Source organism: Bubalus kerabau, chromosome 4 (genome assembly GCF_029407905.1).
Source record: "Bubalus kerabau isolate K-KA32 ecotype Philippines breed swamp buffalo chromosome 4, PCC_UOA_SB_1v2, whole genome shotgun sequence".
NCBI lineage: Eukaryota > Metazoa > Chordata > Mammalia > Artiodactyla > Bovidae > Bubalus > Bubalus kerabau.
The window spans coordinates 56,645,847-56,669,816 of record NC_073627.1 but is presented as its reverse complement, the minus strand read 5'-3'; the positions used below and the strand labels follow the sequence as shown (position 1 = coordinate 56,669,816).

At 45.7% G+C, this 23,970-nt stretch overlaps 1 protein-coding gene across 3 annotated transcripts in view; it reads left to right on the top strand.

The window, feature by feature from the left end:
- The window catches only part of SCPEP1 (serine carboxypeptidase 1), a 33,130-nt gene extending 21,555 nt beyond the window's left edge, over window positions 1-11,575 (top strand). For all 3 annotated transcript variants that reach the window (XM_055577558.1, XM_055577556.1, XM_055577557.1), the window contains 7 exons: window positions 3,514-3,551; window positions 4,056-4,184; window positions 5,075-5,168; window positions 5,975-6,088; window positions 8,076-8,213; window positions 9,867-10,030; window positions 10,978-11,575. In XM_055577558.1, coding sequence (XP_055433533.1) covers window positions 3,514-3,551; window positions 4,056-4,184; window positions 5,075-5,168; window positions 5,975-6,088; window positions 8,076-8,213; window positions 9,867-10,030; window positions 10,978-11,040 — 740 coding nt within the window. In that variant the 3' untranslated portion in view covers window positions 11,041-11,575. The remainder of the gene's footprint in view (window positions 1-3,513; window positions 3,552-4,055; window positions 4,185-5,074; window positions 5,169-5,974; window positions 6,089-8,075; window positions 8,214-9,866; window positions 10,031-10,977) is intronic.
- The last annotated feature ends 12,395 nt before the right edge of the window (window positions 11,576-23,970 follow it).

Below are 23,970 nucleotides of genomic sequence, written 5' to 3'. Positions count from 1 at the left end.
ATTTCAAATCCTAAAAGATGATGCTGTTAAAGTGCCGCACTCAATATGCCAACATATTTGGAAAACTCAGCAGTGGCCACAGGACTGGAAAAGGTCTGTTTTCATTCCAATCCCAAAGAAATGCAATGCCAAAGAATGTTCAAACTAGTGCACAATTGCACTTATCTCACACACTAGCAAAGTAATGCTCAAATTCTCCAACCTAGGCTTCAACAGTACATGAACCATAAAATTCCAGATCTTCAGGCTGGATTTAGAAAGGGCAGAGGAACCAGAGATCAAATTGCCAGCATCTGTTGGATCATCAAAAAAGCAAGAGAATTCCAGAATAACATCTACTTCTGCTTTATTGACTATACCAAAGCCTTTGACTGTGTGGATCACAGCAAACTGTGGAAAATTCTTCAAGAGATGGGAATACCAGACCACTTTACCTGCCTCCTGAGAAATCCGTATGCAGGTCAAGAAGCAACAGTTAGAACTGGACATGGAACAACAGACTGGTTCCAAATTGGGAAAGGAGTATGTCAAGGCTGTATATTGTCACCCTGCTTATTATTTAACTTACATGCAGAGTACATCATGCGAAATGCCAGGCTGGATGAAGCACAAGCTGGAATCAAAATTGCCGGGAGAAATATCAGTAACCTCAGATATGCAGATGACACCACCCTTATGGCAGAAACTGAAGAAGAACCAAAGAGCCTCTTGATGAAAGTGAAAGAGGAAAGTGAAAAAGTTGGCTTAAAACTCAACATTCAGAAAATTAAGATCATGGCATCTGGTCCCATCACTTTATGGCAAATAGATAGGGAAACAATGGAAACTGAGAGACTATTTTTTTGGCCTCCAAAATGACTGCAGATGGTGACTGCAACCATGAAATTAAAAGATGCTTGCTCTTTGGAAGAAAAGCTATGACCAACCTAGACAGCATATTAAAAAGCAGAGACATTACTTTGCCATCAAAGGTCCATCTAGTCAAAGCTGTGGTTTATCCAGTAGTCATGTATGGTTGTGAGAGTTGGACTATAAAGAAAGCTGAGCACTGAAAAATTGATGTTTTGAACTGTGGTGTTGGAGAAGACTCTTGAGAGTCCCTTGGACTGCAAGGAGATCCAACCAGTCCATCCTAAAGGAAATCAGTCCTGAATATTCATTGGAAGGACTGATGCTGAAGCTGAACCTCCAATACTTTGGCCACCTGATGAGAAGAACTGACTCATTTGAAAAGACCCTGATGCAGGGAATGATTCAAGGCAGGAGGAGAACAGGACAACCGAGGATGAGATGGTTGGATGACATCATTGACTCGATGAACATGAGTTTGAGCAAGCTCTGGGAGTTGGTGATGGACAGGGAGGCCTGGCGTGCTGCAGTCCATGGGATTGCAGAGTCAGACATGACTGAGCGACTACACTGAACTGAGCCACATATGACTATTTATATTATAAAATACAATAAAAATCAAATCTTTTGTCTGCACTACTATCATTTCAAAGTATCCAGTAGCCACAGGTGGCTGTGGACTTGTTGTGGACCACACAGATACAGAACGTTTCCGTCACTGAAGAAAGTTCTGTTGGACATCAGAGGTACACATCCAGGATCAAACTACGGCTTCTAAGTCAAGTCTGTCCCGCCACCCTGCTTTAGTAAATAAGCTTTTTGCTGGGACACTAGCGTGCCCATTCATTTGTAGAATACAGGCCATCTGTTTGGAGCCTGCAATAACAGAGTTGAGTAGTTGCAGCAGAGACCAGCTGACCTGCAAAGCCAAACACATTTACTGTTTGTCCCATTACAGAAAAGGTTTGCCAATCCCTGGACTAGATAAAGCAGGAAATGGGATGCCTTGGAGGACTGCAGTTGATTCTTTATAAGAAACCGAGGCCCAGGCTTGATGGTTTAGCTGGAGAGGAGAATGACAGCTAGTTTCTGAAGAACCTGGTGTGTCTGCATTTCTCAGGGTGTGTCCTGAAGAATACCAGCCCAATTAAGTGCTATGCAAAGGGCTCCATGGCCAAATAAGTTTTGCAAGTGCCAAATACTGGCCCCACCTCCTCAAGGTTCACAGGCATATTAAAGGCTCTGATAAGTCCTGCAGTTTAAAAAAAAAAAACGTTGTCTTTTGCATAACCCCAAAGGTATTTAGCCAACAAATCATATTTCTGTATTAATACCTAGGGTAACATCCTGCAGAAGTGAGGTTATTTGAAACAGACTTTGAGATGCTTGGGCTTTGGGGGAACTGTTGAAGGCTTTGTAGCAAAGGAGTGGTGTATTAGCCATTGTGTCATCTTAATGCCCTCTTGTAAGTTAAAAATGTTCCTGTTGCTCGACATCTCCAGTATGATGGCTATCAGGGATATAAAAGAGAGACATTGAATATATAAGGGCTGTGTTTTCATTTACTCTTTTCTCCTTTTGGAGAAGCTATTTTGTTACCCTACCCTAATGATTGGAGTAGGAAGTGACAGCCTGCTCCAGTATTCTTGCCTGGAAAATCCCATGTACAAAGGAGCCTGGTGGGCTGCAGTCCATAGGGTCACAAAGAGTCAGACATGACTGAGTTACTGAGCATGAGTGCCATGTATTCAAATGTGCTCTATAAGTTACGGTCCTTGATAGAAGTCAAAGTGTGTGTGAGTCACTCAGTCGTGTCCAGCTCTTTGTGACCTCATGGACTGTAGACCACCAGGCTCCTCTGTCCATGGAATTCTCCAGGCAAGAATACTGGAGTGGGTTGCCATTTCCTTCTCCATTGATATAAGTCAACTATACTTCAATTTAAGAAAAATTACAGAAAACAAAAGAAAACCACATAAGAAAAAAAAAAGTTGTGCTTGCTACCTTCTTAGCACTTCTATCAATGGACTAGCCTTAGTTACGGTAACTGTGAACTTGTCCAAACCAAGCCCAACTGTTCTCTGTGAAGTTGGGTGTTGTCTTACTCATATTTGTCTCATAAAACTCATTGGCTTTACTCCAGTTCTCACGCCTTTAAATTCTCAGTGTACTTTTGGAATTGAAATGAATTGATTGGCAGTATAGCCCCAGATACTTGATGCAATCAGTATTCGTCCTTAATTAGCTCCTTGGTGGAAACTTGTGTCCTCAAATTGGAGGAGCGGGCAGGGTGCAGAGCAGAGCGGAGCAGAGGGCAGGGAAACACCTTGTACCCTCACAGTCTAGAAGCGTGCAGATAAGCGCTGCTGCTGCACACGCACGGCCTGTCCGTGGAGCCGTCCCTGGCGCTGACTCACTGGCTGGGCCGGTATCAGGCCAGATTAATGTGGCCCTTTAGCCCTGACTCAACAGAAAGGTTCCACACCCTCACCCCACCTCCCAGCCACCAAGACATGAGCCCTGGTGGGTTAAGGAGCCTTCAGACCCAAAGCCACTGTGTTTCTTGCTTCTGTCTCTCTCTGCTTTGGGAGGAAAGCTGGTTAGGTATTTTGAGGGGAGGACAATCACAGAAAACTCACTCTGTCCCTACGTGGTGTCCTTTAGATTCGGTGCTCTCCTGGGGACCTTACCTGTACAGTGTGGTAAGTAGACGAGTCCAAACTCTCACCCTGATAGCCCAGCTGACTTCCTCTGGCTCTGTCTGCAGGAGGGACCAAACTAGTTGGGTTTGTCTGTGCGGTTGACACTGCCCCTTCGGGACCTATTTAATAATCCGTATCAAGTTGAAAACCCTAAGCAACAGCCAGCCTTGGGGACAAATTTAAAGAAACATCAACACAGTTATCCCATTGCTCCAGGTACTAGACATGCACATTTTAAAATCTCCCCAGATTTTTATTATAGACATTTCCAGATACGCAGAAAGGTTGATCGATCATGGTGAACACCCATATAGCCATCACCTAGTCTTGGTTGCTATTTTCTGGCATTTCCCTCATCAGTAAACACAGCGCTTGTTATGCTGTGCTTTTCTATGAACGTCCCCCTTGCTCCTGCCGCCCACTTTTTCTGTTACCCATCCCTACCCTGAGTGATGCCAGAGTTCTGTCTCTTGCCAAGTAGGAGTGTTCTTGTTTGCATTCCAGTCTCTTCTAGATGACCAGGGTTTGGCAGAGGTGTCTAATGTTGCAGAGGAAGTCCTGGATGCCCTGAGCAAGGAACTCTACCAAGAGGCCACCAGGCTCTGGGAGAAAGCAGAAATGGTCATTGAACAGGTAAGAGGGGACGCGTTTGGGCCAACCTACTTGGCTTTTCCCTGGGGGTGAAGGGACCTTGGTTGGTATTGTCAGGGCTGGGGTCTATCCGGAGACTGCCCACAAGTCTGGAAATGATGTCAAGCTAAACAATATATCTGACCAGTCTGAGCAGTGACAAGGTCAGAAAGCCACCCAGCCTGCAAGACTTGCCTGTCCCTCAGCTGAAAGTATGGATTCTATAAGAAAGAATATGACCCGCCAAGGTGAGTGTTTGGGTCCTTGCCAGCCAGCATTCTGGCCGCACTGAGCCAGGAGGAAGTATCCACAGGTTGAGGACTTGAGTGTGTAGGACCCTCTGCAGATTCTTCCTGGAAATTAACACACAGGCTCTTGGTTTTCTCCTGTGGCTTTGGAGCCATCCTTGGATGAGCTACCCCCAGGAGACCGGGTTGGCACTGCTGATCTCGGGGCCTCCAGAGCTTATTTCTTTCTGGTCTGAGCAAATGTACAAAATTAAAGCTGTCCTTAGACAATATGGAGAAGGCAATGGCACCCCACTCCACTACTCTTGCCTGGAAAATCCCATGGACGGAGGAGCCTGGTAGGCTGCAGACCATGGGGTCACGAAGAGTCGGACACGACTGAGCGACTTCACTTTCACTTTTCCCTTTCATGCATTGGAGAAGGAAATGGCAACCCACTCCAGTGTTCTTGCCTGGAGAATCCCAGGGACGGGGGAGCCTGGTGGGCCGCCGTCTATGGGGTCGCACAGAGTCGGACACGACTGAAGCGACTTAGCAGCAGCAGCAGTAGACAATATGGGGAGCCAGGTACCTTACTGTTTTGCAGCTCTGGGAATGGATAAACAAAGAAAAGAAATAACACAATTCATTTCTTGTGTATTTCAGAACACAGATGGGGTGAACTTTTATAACATCTTAACTAAGAACTCTTCTGCGTCCAGAGTGGTGTCGAGTCTAGAATTCACCCAGAAACACCTTGGTGAGTGGACCTTGACGTTGTGAGACCATGTCTCAGCTTCCCTGCGTCTACCAATTTTTTGAAAAGTTTTATTGACATATAAAGTTTTATTGACATAAAAACGTTTTATTGACATAACATTCACCCATGTTGTATAATTCAGTGGGTTTTAGTGCATTTAGAACATTTCATCACCACAATCCTGTTTTAGAACATTTGCATCACCCCAGACAGATCCCACATGTCTGTCTGCAGTCAGTTTCTTTGCCCACTTCCAGCCTCAGGCAACCACTAACCTGCTTTCTGTCTCTCTAGATTTGCCTTTTCAGGACATTTCACATAGATGGGATCATGCATGAGGTAGTCTTGCACTTAACACGGTGTTTTTGAAATTTGGAAACCAGCTTCTACACGTTGAATTACAATGTTAAGCCTCCTAAAGGCTGGATTGAGTTGTCTTCACTGCGGGTGCTGAATGCCTGATAGCCTCCCTCTATATAGAAGCTGCCAGGTTCCACTCAGGTGGATGATTTCCTTAGACTCATGGTCCATGATTTCCATGGACTCAGGTCCATGATTTCCTTAGGCCGTGCTGGAAAACCTTATTGGCCCCAAAGGACATAAAATGCACCAGTCAAAGTCAATAAAGCCTCTCCACTTGGAACACGTTCCTGACTTTCTCCCCATCTGGGGGGAATCAGGGGACCACTTTTCATCTTCCAGGTGCAAGCCTCCCTCTCACAGCATCCCTGGCAGCTTAGAAAAGAGGGAGGGCCTCTTGGTCTTGTTTCCAGTCCTTTGACTCACCGTGTACCAGTTTGTTTTAGTTCATCTTTTCCAACGCCACGTGAGACAGCTCCAGCAGGATCCCTTAAGTCAGCTCATGAATGGTCCCATCAGGAAGAAGCTCAGAATTATTCCTGAAGACTGCATCTGGGGAGGTAACTTGTGTGACTTCATGAAGTGTTGTTTGTAGAGCCGGGGGTGAAAGAGGTGACAATTCAAAGCCTCAGTTTGTAGAATGGGTGTTAGTGGTGGTGATAAGTGTGTTTAGTTGCAGGTAGAACATTATTACCATTCACATTTGATAGATGGGCAGACATACAGAGACAGTGAACGGCATGCCAAAACTGGCTCAGAATAAAGGATTGGTGAGGTAAGTGGGTGGGGAAAGAAATGAAGCGGTTGGTTGTAAGTTGATCACTGTTGAAGCCAGGAGTGGGTCCATGAGAATCATCATCACTCTCTCCTCGTTACTTTTATGTCAATGTGAACTTTTCCGTCATAAAAACTTGAGAGTTTAAAAAGCCGTGCCCAAGGCCACGGTTGGTTGTGAGTGTATTGGAAAAAAAAAAAAATCATTTTTCGACAGGGTTTGAGCAGGTCGGCCTCTGCAGGCATCCTGATGTGGATGATGAGGTCTGGCATCTGTTGCCTTCTGGTCTGAAGGTCATAGGGGGAAATATGGGGGTCCTCAGGGACCAGGATGAGGGAGAAATAATCTAGCAAAAGTTCCTGCTCAATCTTACGGGGAAGCCATGAGCAAGCGGGACTCCCATGCTCCTGGAGGGGGAACCCGCCAAGCTGAGGAGGGTTTTGTTCATGTCCAAGCGCCCCCAAAGCTATGCTCCGTGGGGTGGAACCTTGACAGCTGCAGAGAGACTGGGACTGGGCCAGCCTCCCAACCCTCAGAGAGGTCAGCAGAGTACTCGTCCTAGACCTGGTGTCTTCAAGTCCCCGTCACCCCCTGGAGTTCTTTAGAAATGAAGGGAAGGTTCGCTCAAATAAAAGAATGCAGTTTCAGAGCCGTGAGGGGTGCAGACAGCCGTGGGGGGCTGTGGCGCTGAGGAAGAGCAGATGTGAGCATCCCCGGGAGGCCAGGTGCAGGCCAGGCTCACGAGAACACACCTTGTCAGCTCAGCCCCCTCCTCTTACCCTCATGGCTGTGTCATCTGGCCCCAGCTTCTCTTGTTACAGGGACTTTTGCAGATGAAAACTGCTAAGGACAAACTCCCTCTGGCTCTGGGTGTGCCCGTGTAGGGTCTGGAAAGGAGACTCTCCTTTCTGGGCACCCTCGGTGTCCTGAGCCCAGTCTGTAGTCTGCCAGCTGTGTGTTCCTATCCCAGCTTACCACGCGCTGTGTTGCCCAGGGCGTGTTTCTCAGCCTCTCTGAGCTTCATTTCCTTGCACAGAGTTGATGAAAGAAGGAGGCCATGGGATGTTGCTGACACAGGATGTACTTAGCACAGTGACTGGCAGATAAAATTCAGTGGTGGCTGTTGCCCTTGTTTTTCATCGTGGTCAGGGATCCAACAAGAATGCTGTGCAAACTGCCTCCCCTGTTGCCCGGGGCTGGTCATCCATGTGGCTATACCAGGGACAAGCTCCAGCTATGTTCAGGGCCGGTTTGTTGATGATTTCAGTTAGCCCTACTTGTTGAGAACTTAACACCTGGCCCTGGGGGAAAGCAAACATCAGAAACCTTAGCCTTGGTGTTACTCAGTAAAGGAGGAAAACTCAGCTAACCCCAAAGCCGTGGTGTTGGAGAAGACTCTTGAGAGTCCCTTAGACTGTAAGGAGATCCAACCAGTCCATGCTAAAGGAGATCAGTCCTGTTTCCTTGGGCATTGGCCTTCTCTCGGTTTCCAACCCTCATGACAAACAGCATCTGCTCTCGTCACAAGCACCTGAGTGAATAGAGTGTGTGTGCTGTTAGTACTCGCCTTCTGCACGGCCAGCCTGGGGCACGGATTTCTGGGCCAGCGGGTTCTGGGCCAGCGGGTTCTGTTGGGGAAGCAGCTGTGTGTTCAGTCTTCCTCACATGGTGCGTGGCGGTCACTCTTGAGGTCCTGGAGGCTCTGGACTGAAGAGTGCCTCTTGTTCAGGCAGGATCCAAGCCGCTCTCTCTTTTTCCTTCCCCTTGTGCAGGCCAGGCCCCCATCGTCTTCCTGAACATGGAGGGGGACTTCATGAAGCCGGTCATCAGCATTGTGGACGAGCTGCTGGAAGCCGGGGTCAATGTGACCGTGTATAATGGACAGCTCGACCTCATCGTGGACACCATGGGTAGGAACCAGTCTGAGGGGAGCAAGGAGGCGGTGTCGTGGATGGAGCTGGCCCCTTGCTCAGGGGAGGGAAGTGACATTGATGTGGCAGGAGGAGGGCCATTTTCCGTTACCTGCATCCACCTCTGACCTTGGCTCTTTGAAGAGGGCAGGGCTGCCCAAGGTGGTGACCCCCTCAGAGAAGTCCGGCCTGTCCTTCTTTTGAGGTCTTCAGTCAGTCAGTTCAGTCGCTCAGTCGTATCTGACTCTTCGTGACCCCATGAACTGCAGCACGCCAGGCCTCCTTGTCCATCACCAACTCCCAGAGCTTGCTCAAACTCATATCTATTGAGTCGGTGATGCCATCCAACCATCTCATCCTCTGTCGTCCCCTTCTCCCGCCTTCAATCTTTCCCAGCATCAGAGTCTTTTCCAATGAGTCAGTTTTTCTCATCGGGTGACCAAAGTATAGGAGTTTCAGCTTTAGCATCAGTCCTTCCAATGAATATTCAGGACTGATTTCCTTTAGGATGGACTGGTTGGATCTCCTTGCAGCCCAAGGGACTCTCAAGAGTCTTCACCAACACCACAGTTCAAAAGTGTCAATTCTTTGGCGCTCAGCTTTCTTTATCGTCCAGCTCTCACATCCATACATGACTACTGGAAAAACCATAACTTCAACCAGACGGACCTTTGACGGCAAAGTAATGTCTCTGCTTTTTAATATGCTGTTTAGGTTAGTCATAGCTTTTCTTCCAAAGAGCAAGCGTCTTTTAATTTCATGGCTGCAGTCACCATCTGCAGTGATTTTGGAGCCCAAGAAAATAAAGTCTGTCACTGTTTCCGTTGTTTCCCCATTTATTTGCTATGAAGTGATGGGACCAGATGCCATCCATGATCTTAGTTTTCTGAATGTTGAGTTTTTCTGAATGTTGACCTTTAGAGGTATGATTAAAGAAAAGGTTAATTCCCACCCCCACCTCAGAATTTAGAAAGATGTTTCCTTGACCATTGGACAAAGATACCAGTTAGCTAAGGGAAAACCTCTCTTTTTGTGTCAAGGAGAAGGTAACACTGCAAGGGGAAGGCTGCTGACCCTAAACAGCTAGGACCCAGGGGACGTGGTCTTTGTGGGGTCACTGCCATGCTGCCTGCCACCCTGTTCCCACCTCCTGGTTTCAGGAGGGCCAGGGAGAGGCTCAGATTGAGACATGTGATCTGGCGAGCGTGAGCAGCACTGAATATTTCTGCGACTTGTGAGCCAAGATCACTGAGGACATTTTGAAACGGTTCTGCATTTCTTCCATGTACTCCCCACGTGGTCCACCGTCTGCCTACCTGGGGCTTCTCTGTCCTCCTGGCAGCCCTGTCTGCCCCCAGAGGTCCCAGGCTCCTTCCTTCAGAGCGGGGGAGCCATGGGAGGGTCATGGGCAAAAAGCACAGCTGTTAGGTTTGTCCTGGGCAGCCTGGCTGTGGCTGGGGCACCTAGTGCTACAAATGCAGAGTCTCAGGTCCCACCCGATGTACTACATTGGAATTTGCATTTTAGAAGGATCCCAAGTGCATTTTGTGTGCCTCCCCGCTTTCAAATTCTGTGCCAAGTTATAGGACCCAGATTTCGGTTTCTGCTCTCCTCAGCTCTTCATGCTCGGCCATGCTTTGTCCCTCTTGCCAGGGCAGGAGAACTGGATGCGAAAACTGAAATGGAAAGAATTGCCCAAATTCAGGCAGCTGAAGTGGAAGCCCCTGCACAGTGACCCCACATCTTCAGAAACATCTGCCTTTGTCAAGTCCTACAAGAACCTGGCTTTCTACTGGATTCTCAGAGCTGGACACATGGTGAGAGTCAGCGTCTGTCCCAGATTCACGGCTCTGGGGGTGGAGGGAGCCACATGCGCTGGTCTCATAGGTGCCTGGGGCTTGGTGTGTTTGCTTCACTGAAGTAGTCAATCTGCTGAGAGATTTAATGCTGGGATCTCTACCCTCTGCTCTTCAGGTTAAATGAGTTGAATGTTGCTTTCCTCTGGACAGTTTGTCCTGAATAGGAGAGAGGGAGGAATTGTCTTTCCCTAATGTTTTTTGCTTTTTTTTTTAATTTTTATTTTAACGGCTGTACTGTTTTGTTTTATTTATTTATCTGATTTTTTGACTGCGCTAGGTTTTTCTCTAGTTGCGGTTCACAAGAGAAAAACAGTGGATTCTCTCATGGCAGAGCAGGGGCTCTAGGCACACAGGCTTCAGTCCTTGCAGGTCATGGGCTCCAGAGCACTAGCTCAGTAGCCTGGGCTACAAGGGCTGAGTTGCCCTGCGGCATGTGGCATCTTCCCAGACCAGGAATCGAAGCCATGTCCCCTGCTTTGGCAGGAGGATTTTTAACCACTGGACTACCAGGCAAGTCCTCCCTGATGTTTTGAGGGAGTGATATTCGAGCTCAGTCATCTGTAAGGCTGAGCGCAGTGCAGGGTGCAAGGCAGGGAGTGCATGTTAGCAGCAGTGGTCCTGGAAATTACGGAAAAGGAGGCATGTTTCCGTCCTGAATGTTGTCTGGACCCCTGCAGCCCAGCATCATGGGAGCTTGGAAAAGTGTGTGTCCAGCACGGGGGTCATTTCACAGAAGGGGTGCTCTCTTGGGTGCTCTCTTGAGGATGGCACCCAGGCAGGGCTGTCCTCCCAGGGTGTTATCACAAAGCTGGTCCCCTTCCCGGGAGCAGGGTCTCGGAGCCAGCCCTGACCCCAGCCCCAGGCAGAGAGCCGGGAGCACTAACGCGGATCCTCCTTGCTTCCAGGTTCCTTCAGACCAACCAGACATGGCCCTGAAAATGATGAGGCTGGTGACTCAGCAAGAATAGGCTGGCCTGGGCTGGCTGCAGGTGAACTGCTTGGCCTCAGGGCGGAGCCTCTGTGAGCAGTCTGCTGCTGTAGGAACCACCCTTCTCCCCTCGAGTCTGACTCCAGGGAGAAGCTGACTTGGGCTGATTGTGAAAGTTTCCGTCAGCTTTGGCAGAGAACAGAATCATTGCCTCTGTAGCAACTTGCAAATCATTTCTGCTTGTGAAGACTTTTTTTTTTTAATGGATTTGTTTTAATCAAAATGAAGAGTTGAAATAGCTTAATATTTTCTTATTATAAAAGCACATTGTGTGACTTACAGAGAAAACCGGAGATGCAAACAAAGAACCAAATAAATATCTATATGCTCCTTTCCCAGGGAAAAGCACTGTTACCAGTTAAGTGTTCTTCCTACAACCCTTTTTTTGCTATATATACATACATTTTTTTTTTACAAAAACACAATCATTGCTGTGTTATGTCATGGTTCACTTTGTTCACACATCAGTATGTCCTAAACACCTTTTCGTGTCAATAAATTGTTCTCCTATAACATTTTAATGTGTGCTGAGATTCAATTTTATAGCTGTACCATAATTTACCTACTAAATACTCAGTTGTTTCCCATAAGCAGTTTCTAGTTTGTTGCTTTTATAAATGGTGCTCTGGTGATTTATTCTGATAGTTACATTTTTATACACATTCTTATCATTTTATTACAAAAATTCCCCAAAAGTATACTGGTCAGGTCAAAGAATTGTAACATTTTTTAACTGCTGAGTTCGGGACTTTTAAGTGTAATTCATGGCTTATGATCTACAAAGGCTTCGATGATAGCCTTGAAACAAATACCACTTCTGATAGTTGTGGGGCTGAGGTTTTGAAAACCCAACACAGAGTCTTATCCTGCTGAGTGTGGGGAAAGAGTTACAATGGGTTAGGCCTGCAGTGACCAGCCCCTTCTGACCTGATGCTAAAACAGACTTCTTGGGTGGTGCTCCACACTTGCCCCCATGAGTTGGTTTGCTGTTGGGGAGAGAGCAACTCCTGTGTGTCTACTCCTGTGTGGACCAGGAAGAACTGAGAGTCTTGTACTGGGTCCCCCTAGACTCCACCAGTGAATGGCGGTCTCCTGTCGCTTCTGCTGGGAAAAAATTTCACTATGAGTATAACTAGTTACTGAGTCTTATGAGCCCTTGAGACATTGAAGTGGACAAGTTGAATTCCCAACCACACAGGGTCTTTTTTGTTAGAAGTTAGGGTATGTTGGGGAAAGGAATGCAAGTTTGAGCATTAGAATATGTCATATGTGTGGCAGAGTCCAATGAAGCTGGGACTGCAAAGCTTTTTTGCCCCGGAAGCCCTTCTGTCGCCACCTGAGGAGGTTAGTCTCTTGCCCTGATATCCTATAACCAATTCCCAGACTTGCCTAAGGCCTCTGTTGCTGCTATATTATATCCTCTCTCAAGCTGTGCCCATGGCTTCATGGGGATTTTCTGCGAGTGGACTCAGGAAGAAGAGTCTCAGGTTGGTTTTCAGATGGTTCTGCATGATTGCCGTGCATCACCTGAATGTGAGCAGCTTTGGCACTGAAGCTCCTCTCTGGGACAGCCCAGATGGTGGTGAAGGGGAGTCCTCCCGGTGGGCAGAACTTGGGGAACTTGGTTTATTTTGCCTGCAAGGAGAAGTGGCTGAAAGGAAGGGTCTGCACCAAATCATGGTTTGGTTGGAGAGTGGAACTGGAAGGAGCACAATGAAAAAATGGAAGGGTCTGAAGAAGAGGTCTGAGGATAGAGCCCTCTGAATGGCAGAGCAGGAAGATATTTCAGTTCCATGGCATGCTCATCACAGGGTAGAGGAAGGGCTTGATAATCGAGTGGTTGGGATGACCCATTTGGTAGACATCAGACAGTGCCCCCCACCCCAGCAACTCCTGTGAGCTCATGAACAAAGTGGCCCTGGCTATGATGGGGGCTATGTATGGGCTCAGTACCAGGAGCGTGTGTCCATCAAGACTGACCTGGCTACACCTATTGCTGAGTGCCCAATCTGCCAGCAGCAGAGGCGGCACCGAGCCCCTAACGTAGCACCATTGTTGCAAAGACTCAGCCAGCCACCTGGCATCAGGTTGATTACCCTGAACCACTGTCATGATGGAAGAGGCAGCGAGCCACTCCTACTGGAACTGCCACTTGTTCTGCATGTAGATTTCACTGCCCACAAAGCTTCTGCCAAAACTGCCATCTGTGGGTTTCCAGGACGCCTCATCCGCCATCGTGGAATTCACAGCAAATGAAATACAGCCGTGGGTTCTTGCTCTTGGAATTCACTGGTCCGTCCTTATTCCCCATCATCTTGAAGCAACCCCTTTGACAGATGATTGACTGGTGGCTTTTTGAAGATTCAGTTATATTCCCAGGTAGGTAGTGACACCGGGCAGGACTGGGACAGTGTCCACCGGTTTGTGATGAATGCTTGAATGCTCTAAATCAACATTAGTTTCTTCCATACCCTGGATTCTGAAGTTCAGGAATCAAGGGATAAATACGAACGTCAGTCTTCTCAGGGTTAACGATCCAACAAAGTTTTGCTTCCCATCTCTGCAGCTTTAGCATCTGTTGGTCTAGAGATCGTCATTACAAAGGGAAAAATGCTTTCACTGTGTCACTTTGAGAAACAGCAAAGACTGCATTAAATTGGAACTTGAAGCTGCCATCTGGCATCTTTGGGCACTGAATCAATAGGCAAAGTACTGGCTGGGGTGATTGACCGGACTAGTAAGGGGAAAAAGGGTTGCTGCTACACAGTGGGAGTGAGAAGGGATACTGCAGGAGACCCTTTGGGGTGCCTCTTAGTACTCCCATATCCTCTGATTAAAACCAATGGAAAAGGGATAAACAATAAGATCCTACTGTACAGCACAGAGAACTATATTTGGTATCCTAAACAAAACGGATAAACAATAACGGAAAAAAAAATTTTAAGAATATATATATAACTGAATCTATATATAAATATAACTGAATCACTTTTCTGTACAGCAGAAATTAATACAACATTGTAAGTCAACTAAACACCAATTAAAAAACTAAAAGATAAATGGAAAACTACAACAACCCAGTTTAGACAGTCAATGTCCCAGACTTCACAAAAGGCTGGAGTCATCTCACCAGGCAAGAATCGAACAACTGAGGTGCTTGCTGAGGGCAAAAGAAATACGAAATGAATAGTAGATGATAGTGGTTGTAAATACTAGCAGGTGGCCTTGTGACCAGCTCTGGAATGAGCCCTCTAATAGTTACAAATATTTCTTCCTTACTTTGATGTGAATATATTTTAATAAATATTAACTACAATGGTTTTATCTCCTCTCTCTATCATTGAATCTCACGTGACTCATAATCACTTTATATGTAAGTATTTTAAGTTACAAGAAGTCAAAACAGGAGTGTAAATCAGCTAGGAAAAGAATGAACATTCAGTTCAGTTCAGTCACTCAGTCGTGTCCGACTCTGCGACCCCATGAATCGCAGCACACCAGGCCTCCCTGTCCATCACCAACTCCTGGAGTTCACTGAGACTCACATCCATCGAGTCAGTGATGCCATCCAGACATCTCATCCTCTCTCATCCCCTTCTCCTCCTGCCCCCAATCCCTCCCAGCATCAGAGTCTTTTCCAATGAGTCAACTCTTCGCATGAGGTGGTCAAAGTACTGGAGTTTCAGCTTTAGCATCATTCCTTCCAAAGAAATCCCAGGGCTGATCTCCTTCAGAATGGACTGGTTGGAACACCTTGCAGTCCAAGGGACTCTCAAGAGTCTTCTCCAACACCACAGTTCAAAAGCATCAATTCTTCAGCGCTCAGCTTTCTTCACAGTCCTACTCTCACATCCATACATGACCACAGGAAAAACCATAGCCTTGACTAGACGGACCTTTGTTGGCAAAGTAATGTCTCTGCTTTTGAATATCCTATCTAGGTTAGTCATAGCTTTTCTTCCAAGGAGTAAGCGTCTTTTAATTTCATGGCTGTAGTCACCATCTGCTGTGATTTTGGAGCCCCAAAAAATAAAGTTTGACACTGTTTCCACTGTTTCCCCATCTATTTCCCATGAAGTGATGGGACCAGATGCCATCATCTTTGTTTTCTGAATGTTGAGTTTTAAGCCAACTTTTTCACTCTCCTCTTTCACTTTCATCAAGAGGCTTTTTAGTTCCTCTTCACTTCCTGCCATAAGGGTGGTGTCATCTGTATATCTGAGGTTATTGATATTTCTCCCGGCAATCTTGATTCCAGCTTGTGCTTCTTCCAGCCCAGCATTTCTCATGATGTATGCTGCATAGAAGTTAAATAAGCAGGGTGACATTATACAGCCTTGACATACTCCTTTTCCTATTTGGAACCAGTCTGTTGTTCCATGTCCAGTTCTAACTGTTGCTTCCAGACCTGATACAGGTTTCTCAAGAGGCAGGTAAGGTGGTCTGGTATTCCCATCTCTTTCAGAATTTTCCACAGTTTATTGTGATCCACACAGTCAAAGGCTTTGGCATAGTCAATAAAGCAGAAATAGATGTTTTTCTGGAACTCTCTTGCTTTTTCGATGATCCAGCAGATGTTGACAATTTGATCTCTGGTTCCTCTGCCTTTTCTAAAACCAGCTTGAACATCTAGAAGTTCACAGTTCACGTATTGCTGAAGCCTGGCTTGGAGAATTTTGAGCATTACTTTACTAGCGTGTGAGATGAGTGCAATTGTGCGGTAGTTTGAGCATTCTTTGGCATTGCCTTTCTTTGGGATTGGAATGAAAACAGACCTTTTCTAGTCCTGTGGCCACTGCTGAGTTTTCCAAATTTGCTGGCATATTGAGTGCAGCACTTTCACAGCATCATCTTTCAGGATTTGAAATAGCTCAACTGGAATTCCATCACCTCCACTAGCTTTGTTCATAGTGATGCTTTCTAAGGCCCACTTGACTTCACATTCCAGGATATCTGGCTCTAGGTGAGTGATCACACCATCGTGATTTTCTTGGTCATGAAGATCTTTTTTGTACAGTTCTTCTGTGTATTCTTGGCACCTCTTCTTAATATCTTCTGCTTCTGTTAGGTCCATACCATTTCTGTCCTTTATTAAGCCCATCTTTGCATGAAATGTTCCCTTGGTATCTCTAATTTTCTTGAAGAGATCTCTAGTCTTTCCCATTCTGTTGTCTTCCTCTATTTCTTTGCATTGATCGCTGAGGAAGGCTTTCTTATCTCTTCTTGCTATTCTTTGAAACTCTGCATTCAGATGCTTATATCTTTCCTTTTCTCCTTTGCTTTTCAGTTCTCTTCTTTTCACAGCTATTTGTAAGACCTCCCCAGACAGCCATTTTGCTTTTTTGCATTTCTTTTCCATGGAGTTGGTCTTGATCCCTGTCTCCTGTACAATGTCACAAACCTCAGTCCATAGTTCATCAGGCACTCTATCTATCAGATCTAGTCCCTTAAATCTATTTCTCACTTCCACTGTATAATCATAAGGGATTTGATTTAGGTCATACCTGAGTGGTCTAGTGGTTTTCCCTACTTTCTTCAATTTCAGTCTGAATTTGGCAATAAGGAGTTCATGATCTGAGCCACAGTCAGCTTCCGGTCTTGTTTTTGCTGACTGTATAGAGCTTCTCCATCTTTGGCTGCAAAGAATATAATCAATCTGATTTCCAAAGGCAAAAAAGGGACCCTGACCCTGATGCTCTCCTGGGGATGTTGTGAGAATGGTTTTGGTTGTAAAAGTGGTAGTGTGTCATGTTAAACAGAAGCATGGCTTTGTTTTTGTCTCTATTTGAGAGTAAATGTGGTTTCAGGCAATGTGTGGATACCAAGTTAAAAAGGGGTCGACCGTAGTCTTTGTAATGTTCCAACTTACTTCAGCCAAACTGTTTTCCAGAATTAAATTTCCTCTGTGTTTCTGATTAGAATGGCCCACAAGACTGGAGATTCTATAACATTTGTAGGATGGAATTGTAGGGAAAAATTGATTTTTCCCTATATGTGAGCTGCTGCTTCACCTTATTAACTCTTGTCTTCTCATCTGTTTCTTAATTTCTTGTTTCATGAACTCCGTGTTTGCTTTAATTTCCTTGAGTGGGAGCAAAGTATTTAGCATTGCCTAGTGCAAACCTTCCAAGGACTGTTCCTCGTCTATTTCATCCGTCTTTTGTGTTTTGTGTTAATTTCCTCCATTTTAGTTGAGATTGGTTATGGGTATTTTTCATGCTTGTTTGTTTATGCATATGAATGAGGGTACCCTTTGAATGAGGGTAGTTATAGCATAATCTCATTCCCCATCCTGTTTGTTTGGTTAACTTTCAGATTGTTCCCTGAGTTTTTATTCTGGAAGATTGGATGTCGTGGGTCCATATGGCCTGTTTAGTTGTTATCTGCCTAAGGGAGGTAGATGCTGGGATCTCAAGCGATAAGAACAGATCTTCCTCAACTTTCGATGGGGTTGCTGCTGCTGCTAAGTCGCTTCAGTCATGTCCAACTCTGTGTGACCCCATAGACGGCAGCCCACCAGGCTCCCCCGTCCCTGGGATTCTCCAGGCAAGAACACTGGAGCGGGTTGCCATTTCCTTCTCCAATGCATGAAAGTGGAAAGTGAAAGTGAAGTCGCTCAGTTGTGTCCGACTCCTAGCGACCCCATGGACTGCAGCCCACCAGGCTCCTCCATCCATGGGATTCTCCAGGCAAAAGTACTGGAGTGGGCTGCCATCACCTTCTCTGTTTGATGGGGTTACATCCTGACAAACCCATCACGTGTTATAAAATAATAAGTTGAAACTGCATTTAATATACCTACCTTACCTATCTTATCTAGCATAGCCCCAGCCTATCTTAAATAAGCTTAGAACACTTACATTAGCCTGCAATTGGGCAAAATCATCTAACAATACAATAGAGCTATTGTATAATAAAGTACAGACTGTCTCATGCGATTTGTTGAATACTGTACTGAAAGTGAAAACCAGAATGGTTGTCGATGTCTCACGATCGTGTGGCTGACCGGGAGCTGTGGCTGCTGCCGCTGTCCAGCATCCCAAGAAAGCGTTGTAGCAGGCATCCCTACCCAGGGAAAGAGCACAGTTCAGCATAGGATGGAACTTCCCTGGTGCAGTGGATAGGAATCCACCTGCCAGTGCAGGGGACATGGGTTCGACCCCTGGTCCAGGAAGATTTTACCTGCCACGGAGCAAGTAAAGCCCATATTCTGCAACTGCTGGACCTACACTCCACAACTGCTTGAGCTTGCACACTCTCGGGCCTAGAGCCACAACTACGGAGCCCACGAGAAAGGGCAGCTCCTGCTCACCGCAACTAGAGAAAGCCCACGCACAGCAACAGAGACCCAGCGCAACTGAAAACAAGTCAATAAATAAGTAAATAACTTTTAAAAAGAAAGCAAAATCTGATGTATGGTTTCTACTGAATGTAATTTGCTTTGCATCATCATTGGAAAATTGGAAGGCAAACTGTCGCAAGTCATGGGCTATCTGTATTGGGAACCTTCCTTAGGGCCCTATTCACTAATGGCAGAGGTGCCTAGATTTTGCTGTGGTCCCCTGCTGTAGGATGAACCAACCACTTTTTGCTTTTTGTTTTTGGGGGGTTTTGTTTTGTTTTTTTGGACCAATCACTTTGGCAAAAAGCAAAGTCCAGAGAGACCTAGGGACTCCTTATTTGCTTCATCAGAGCAAGTGAGAGAGAAGAGTCAGGGAGAGAAGGTGAGCAAGGTGGAGGTCACCTTCCTTCATAGCCTGATCCCAGAATGCTATCTTATCACCGGCTCTTAAGAAGCAAGTCAGTAGGTCCTGCCCTTGTGTAGGTGAAGGAAATTACACAAGGATGTGAATACAGGAAGCAGACATCCCTGGCAACCATTGACAGACTGTCTACCAGGTGGCTTAACACTCATTTTCTACTGCCTCCCTCTATCTTTTTTCACCTCGGAACTCTTCTTGTCAAGAGAAGGGGCAGAGGAGAAAACATGATGATGTATAGACTTTCAGGATCTCCTCAAGTCTCACACACCTGAGGTAGAAGGGGCTTCCCCGTGGCCTTAAGTTCAACTCCAAAATCCTTAGTTAGTTCAGTTCAGTCGCTCAGTCATGTCCAACTCTGCACAAGTGTAGCTTCAGCATCATTCCTTCCAAAGAACACCCAGGGCTGATCTCCTTTAGAATGGACTGGTTGGATCTTCTTGCAGTCCAAGGGATTCTCAAGAGTCTTCTCCAACACCACAGCTCAAAAGCATCAATTCTTCAGCGCTCAGCTTTCTTCACAGTCCAACTCACATCCAACTCTCACATGACCACTGGAAAAACCATAGCCTTGACTAGACCTTTGTTGGCAAAGTATTGTCTCTGCTTTTGAATATGCTTTCTAGGTTGGTCATAACTTTCCTTCCAACGAGTAAGCGTCTTTTAATTTCATGGCTTCACTCACCATCTGCAGTGATTTTGGAGCCCCCAAAAATAAAGTCTGACACTGTTTCCACTGTTTCCCCATCTATTTCCCATGAAGTGATGGGACCAGATGCCATGATCTTTGTTTTCTGAATGTTGAGCTTTAAGCCAACTTTTTCACTCTCCACTTTCACTTTCATCAAGAGGCTTTTTAGTTCCTCTTCACTTTCTGCCATAAGGGTGGTGTCACCTGCATATCTGAGGTTATTGATATTTCTCCCGGCAATCTTGATTCCAGCTTGTGTTTCTTCCAGTCCAGCATTTCTCATGATGTACTCTGCATAGAAGTTAAATAAGCAGGGTGACAGTATACAGCCTTCATGTACTCCTTTTCCTATTTGGAACCAGTCTGTTTTCTATGTCCAGTTCTAACTGTTGCTTCCTGATCTGCATATAGGTTTCTCAAGAGCAGGTCAGGTAGTCTGGTATTCCCATCTCTAGGGAGATGCAAAAGTATGGGCTCACAGAAGCACTCCCATGATATGCAGCTCAGCTATCTGGAACGGGTATCCTGTGTTTTCACAGCCTGAGTTTCCTCAGGGCTCACCGTAGGGAGTGACTGCAGGCTGGTGGCTGATAGGTGGCAGGAATTCTTTTCATCCCTGTGTTCCCTCAGCACTCACTGGCTCACTGCAATCAGAGATGAATTCGACATCCTCTGTCCACTGCTATGGCAGGAAACAGTCCATTTCTCTGGAATTTCAACCCTCAGCGATACTCACTTTTGGCCTTGTCTGCACATGAAATTTGTCACGTTCTCTCTCTCTCTTTAGGCCATGCCACGTGACCTGTGGGATCTTGGTTCCCGACCGAGGCTCAAATCGGGTCCTCAGCAGTGAGAGTCCTAACCCCTGGACCGCCAGGGAGTTTCCTGCCACATTTTCTCATTTCAGAAATGTGGTGTTTTCCTTTTGCTCTGTTCTCTTTTCAGGTTTCTTGGCAGATGTAGCAGTTCACTGTCGCAGAAGTCTTGGGAGCACCACCTTCAGCGATAGCGAGGAGAACTGCATTTCTCACAAGGAATTGTGACTTAGGGCCATCCATTGCATGGTTAGCTGCACTTTTTGGAGCCTATGCTGTAGGGTAGGTAATCAGGCAGATTGTAGGCTGAGTGTCCAATATGAGAAACTTTCTGAATGAGGAATCACCTGGCACTGGTCAGAAGGGCCATTATCAAAAAGACTGCTGGAGAGAGTGTGGAGAAAAGGCAACTCTCCTACACCTACACTGTTGGTGGGAACATAAATTTGTATGGCCACTTTGGAGAAGGATGGAGGTTTCTTTAAAAACTAAAAGTAGAACTATCAGATGATCCAGCAGTCCCATTCCTGGGCATCAGATCAGATCAGATCAGATCAGTCGCTCAGTCGTGTCCGACTCTTTTCGACCCCATGAATCGAACCACGCCAGGCCTCCCTGTCCATCACCAACTCCCGGAGTTCACTCAGACTCACGCCCATCGAGTCAGTGATACCATCCAGCCATCTCATCCTCTGTCGTCCCCTCTTCCTCCTGCCCCCAATCCCTCCCAGCATCAGAGTCTTTTCCAATGAGTCAACTCTTCGCATGAAGTAGCCAAAGTACTGGAGTTTCAGCTTTAGCATCATTCCTTCCAAAGAAATCCCAGGGCTGATCTCCTTCAGAATGGACTGGTTGGATCTCCTAGTATATTGTCACCCTGTTTATTTAACTTATATGCAGAGTACATCATGAGAAACGCTGGACTGGAAGAAACACAAACTGGAATCAAGATTGCTGGGAGAAATATCAATAACCTCAGATATGCAGATGACACCACCCTTATGGCAGAAAGTGAAGAGGAACTCAAAAGCCTCTTGATGAAAGTGAAAGTGGAGAGTGAAAAAGTTGGCTTAAAGCTCAACATTCAGAAAACGAAGATCATGGCATCCAGTCCCACTTCATGGGAAATTTCTGGGCATACATCCAGAGAAAACCATAATTTGAAAGGAAACATGCACCCCAATGTTCATTTACGATGGACAAGACATGGAAGCAACCTAAATGTTCATCAATAGAGGAATGGATAAAGAATATGTGATACATATATACAATGGAATATAAAAAAGAATGAAATAATGCCTTTTGCAGCAACATGATGGACCTAGGGATTATTATACTAAGTGAAATAAGCAAAGACAAATATCATATGATATCACTTATATGTGGAATCTAAAAGGATTATAAAAATGAATTTCTTTACAAAACAGAAACAGACTCATAGACTTCAAAAACAAAACTTATGGTTACCAAAGGGGAAAACTGTGGGCAGGAGCAGGGGGAAGGGATAAATTAGGAGTTTGAGATCAACATACACACACTGCTGCTGCTGCTGTTGCTAAGTCGCTTCAGTCGTGTCTGACTCTGTGCGACCCCATGGACTGCAGCCCACCAGGCTTCTCTGTCCATGGGATTCTCCAGGCAAGAACACTGGAGTGGGTTGCCATTTCCTTCTCCAATGCATGAAAGTGATAAGTGGAAGCAAAGTCGCTCAGTTGTGTCTGACTCTTAGCGACCCCATGGACTGCAGCCCACCAGGCTCCTCCATCCCTGGGATTTTCCAGGCAAGAGTACTGGAGAGGGGTGCCATTGCCTTCTCCGATACACACACTACTATATATAAAATAGATAATCAACAAGGATCGACTACATAGCAAAGGGAACTCTATTCAATACTCCAGTAATAACCTATTTGGGAAAAGAATCTAAAAAAATGGACCTATGTATATGTGTTAATATAACTGAATCACTTCACTATACACCTGACACTAATATAACATGTAAATCAACTATTTTTAAGAAAAATTAAATTTAAAAGAGAAGTCCTCTGTCTTAAAATGAATCTGTCTTCTATTTTAGGCTACTTCAACCACCTGGGCAAGTCTTCCCTGACTGTAGCCCTCTCCCATCTTGTCCCCAGAGGACTAAGGCTCTCACTGCTCAGAGACCGACTCCCTTGGATCGCCACTGCTTTCTCACATGTTTCCCCATCAGACTGTAGAGCTCTTCTGGGAACAGAACGCATCTCACTCATCTTCAGATCCTGTAGCTTTCCCAGTCCCTAAAAGCACAGGGCAAACCCTCGACAAACCAAACTAAATTTGAGCATCACGCAGCAGCCTGGAACCTACTTGAGAAATGGAGAAGTGCATCTCCAGTTGAATGCTTGCATTTTCATTTGGGACTTAGGTGATGTCAGACTTCCCCTCACTGAGCAGCCCTTTCACCCGTCTCTCATATCACTCGATAACCTTAGGGGGATTCTTGCCTGGGGCATATTCATTGCATCATTTGTGTTACATCTGTTTGACATTTAACGTGGACCAACTTGAAATCTAGCTTGGGTTGCATTTTTTTCTGTCACCTCCTTAGAGTCTTGATGAGCTTCTTGATATGCCAAGTCTTACTGGAGATACGTAGGACTCCAGTCCATCAACAGATACGTGGTATTTTTTTAAGTTAAAAATGTTTTTTTATAATTATTTTCTTATCACTGGTTGATCTCGAAACCACTTTACAAAAAAGTATTTTGCCCTTCTTGACTCTCCATCTTACAACGATTTACATTTCTTCATACACGCTGCTAATAACTAACCATTGCCATGTACGAAACACTGGGGCAGGTGTTTACATGCCTCATCTCATTTATTCTTCACATCAACCCCAAGAAATGGGCACCTAAAAACACCACCGTATTTTATTTATGAGAAAATGGGTTTACTGAGATTAAGAATAATCTCTTCCAATCTCGATCCATATGGAATCTTTCCTCCCAGTTTTAAGGTAAAGGTCTGCAGCCTTTAATAATCTCTCTGTACCATGAAAAGATTACCACGGTGAGTTTGGTGAACATTCATCATCTCATATGGGTTTAAAATGAAAGAAGCTATATTTGCCTTGTAATGAAAACATTTAGGATTTACTCTCTTAACAACTGCCATGTAAAACATTGTTGTTCAGTCGCTAAATTGTGTCTGACTCTTTTGCAACCTCATGGATTGTAGCCTGCCAGGCTCCTCTGTCCATGGGATTTCACAGGCAAGAATACTGGAGGGGGTTGCCATTCCCTTCTCCAGGGGATCTTCCTGACTAAGGGATCAAACCCACATCTCCTGCACTGCATGTGGGTTCTTTACTGCTGAGTCACCAGGGAACCCCCTACAACAGTGTTAATTATACTTACTACGTTGTACATTACATCCCTTGTACTTTTTTATTTTATAATTGGTCCAGTTTCCCCGACCCCATCTCCCACCTTTGCTGCTGCTGCTGCTAAGTCGCTTCAGTCGTGTCCGACTCTGTGCGACCCCATAGACGGCAGCCCACCGGGCTCCTCCGTCCCTGGTATTCTCCAGGCAAGAACACTGGGGTGGGTTGCCATTTCCTCCCACCTCCAGTAAACACCAGTCTGATCTCTATTTCTATGA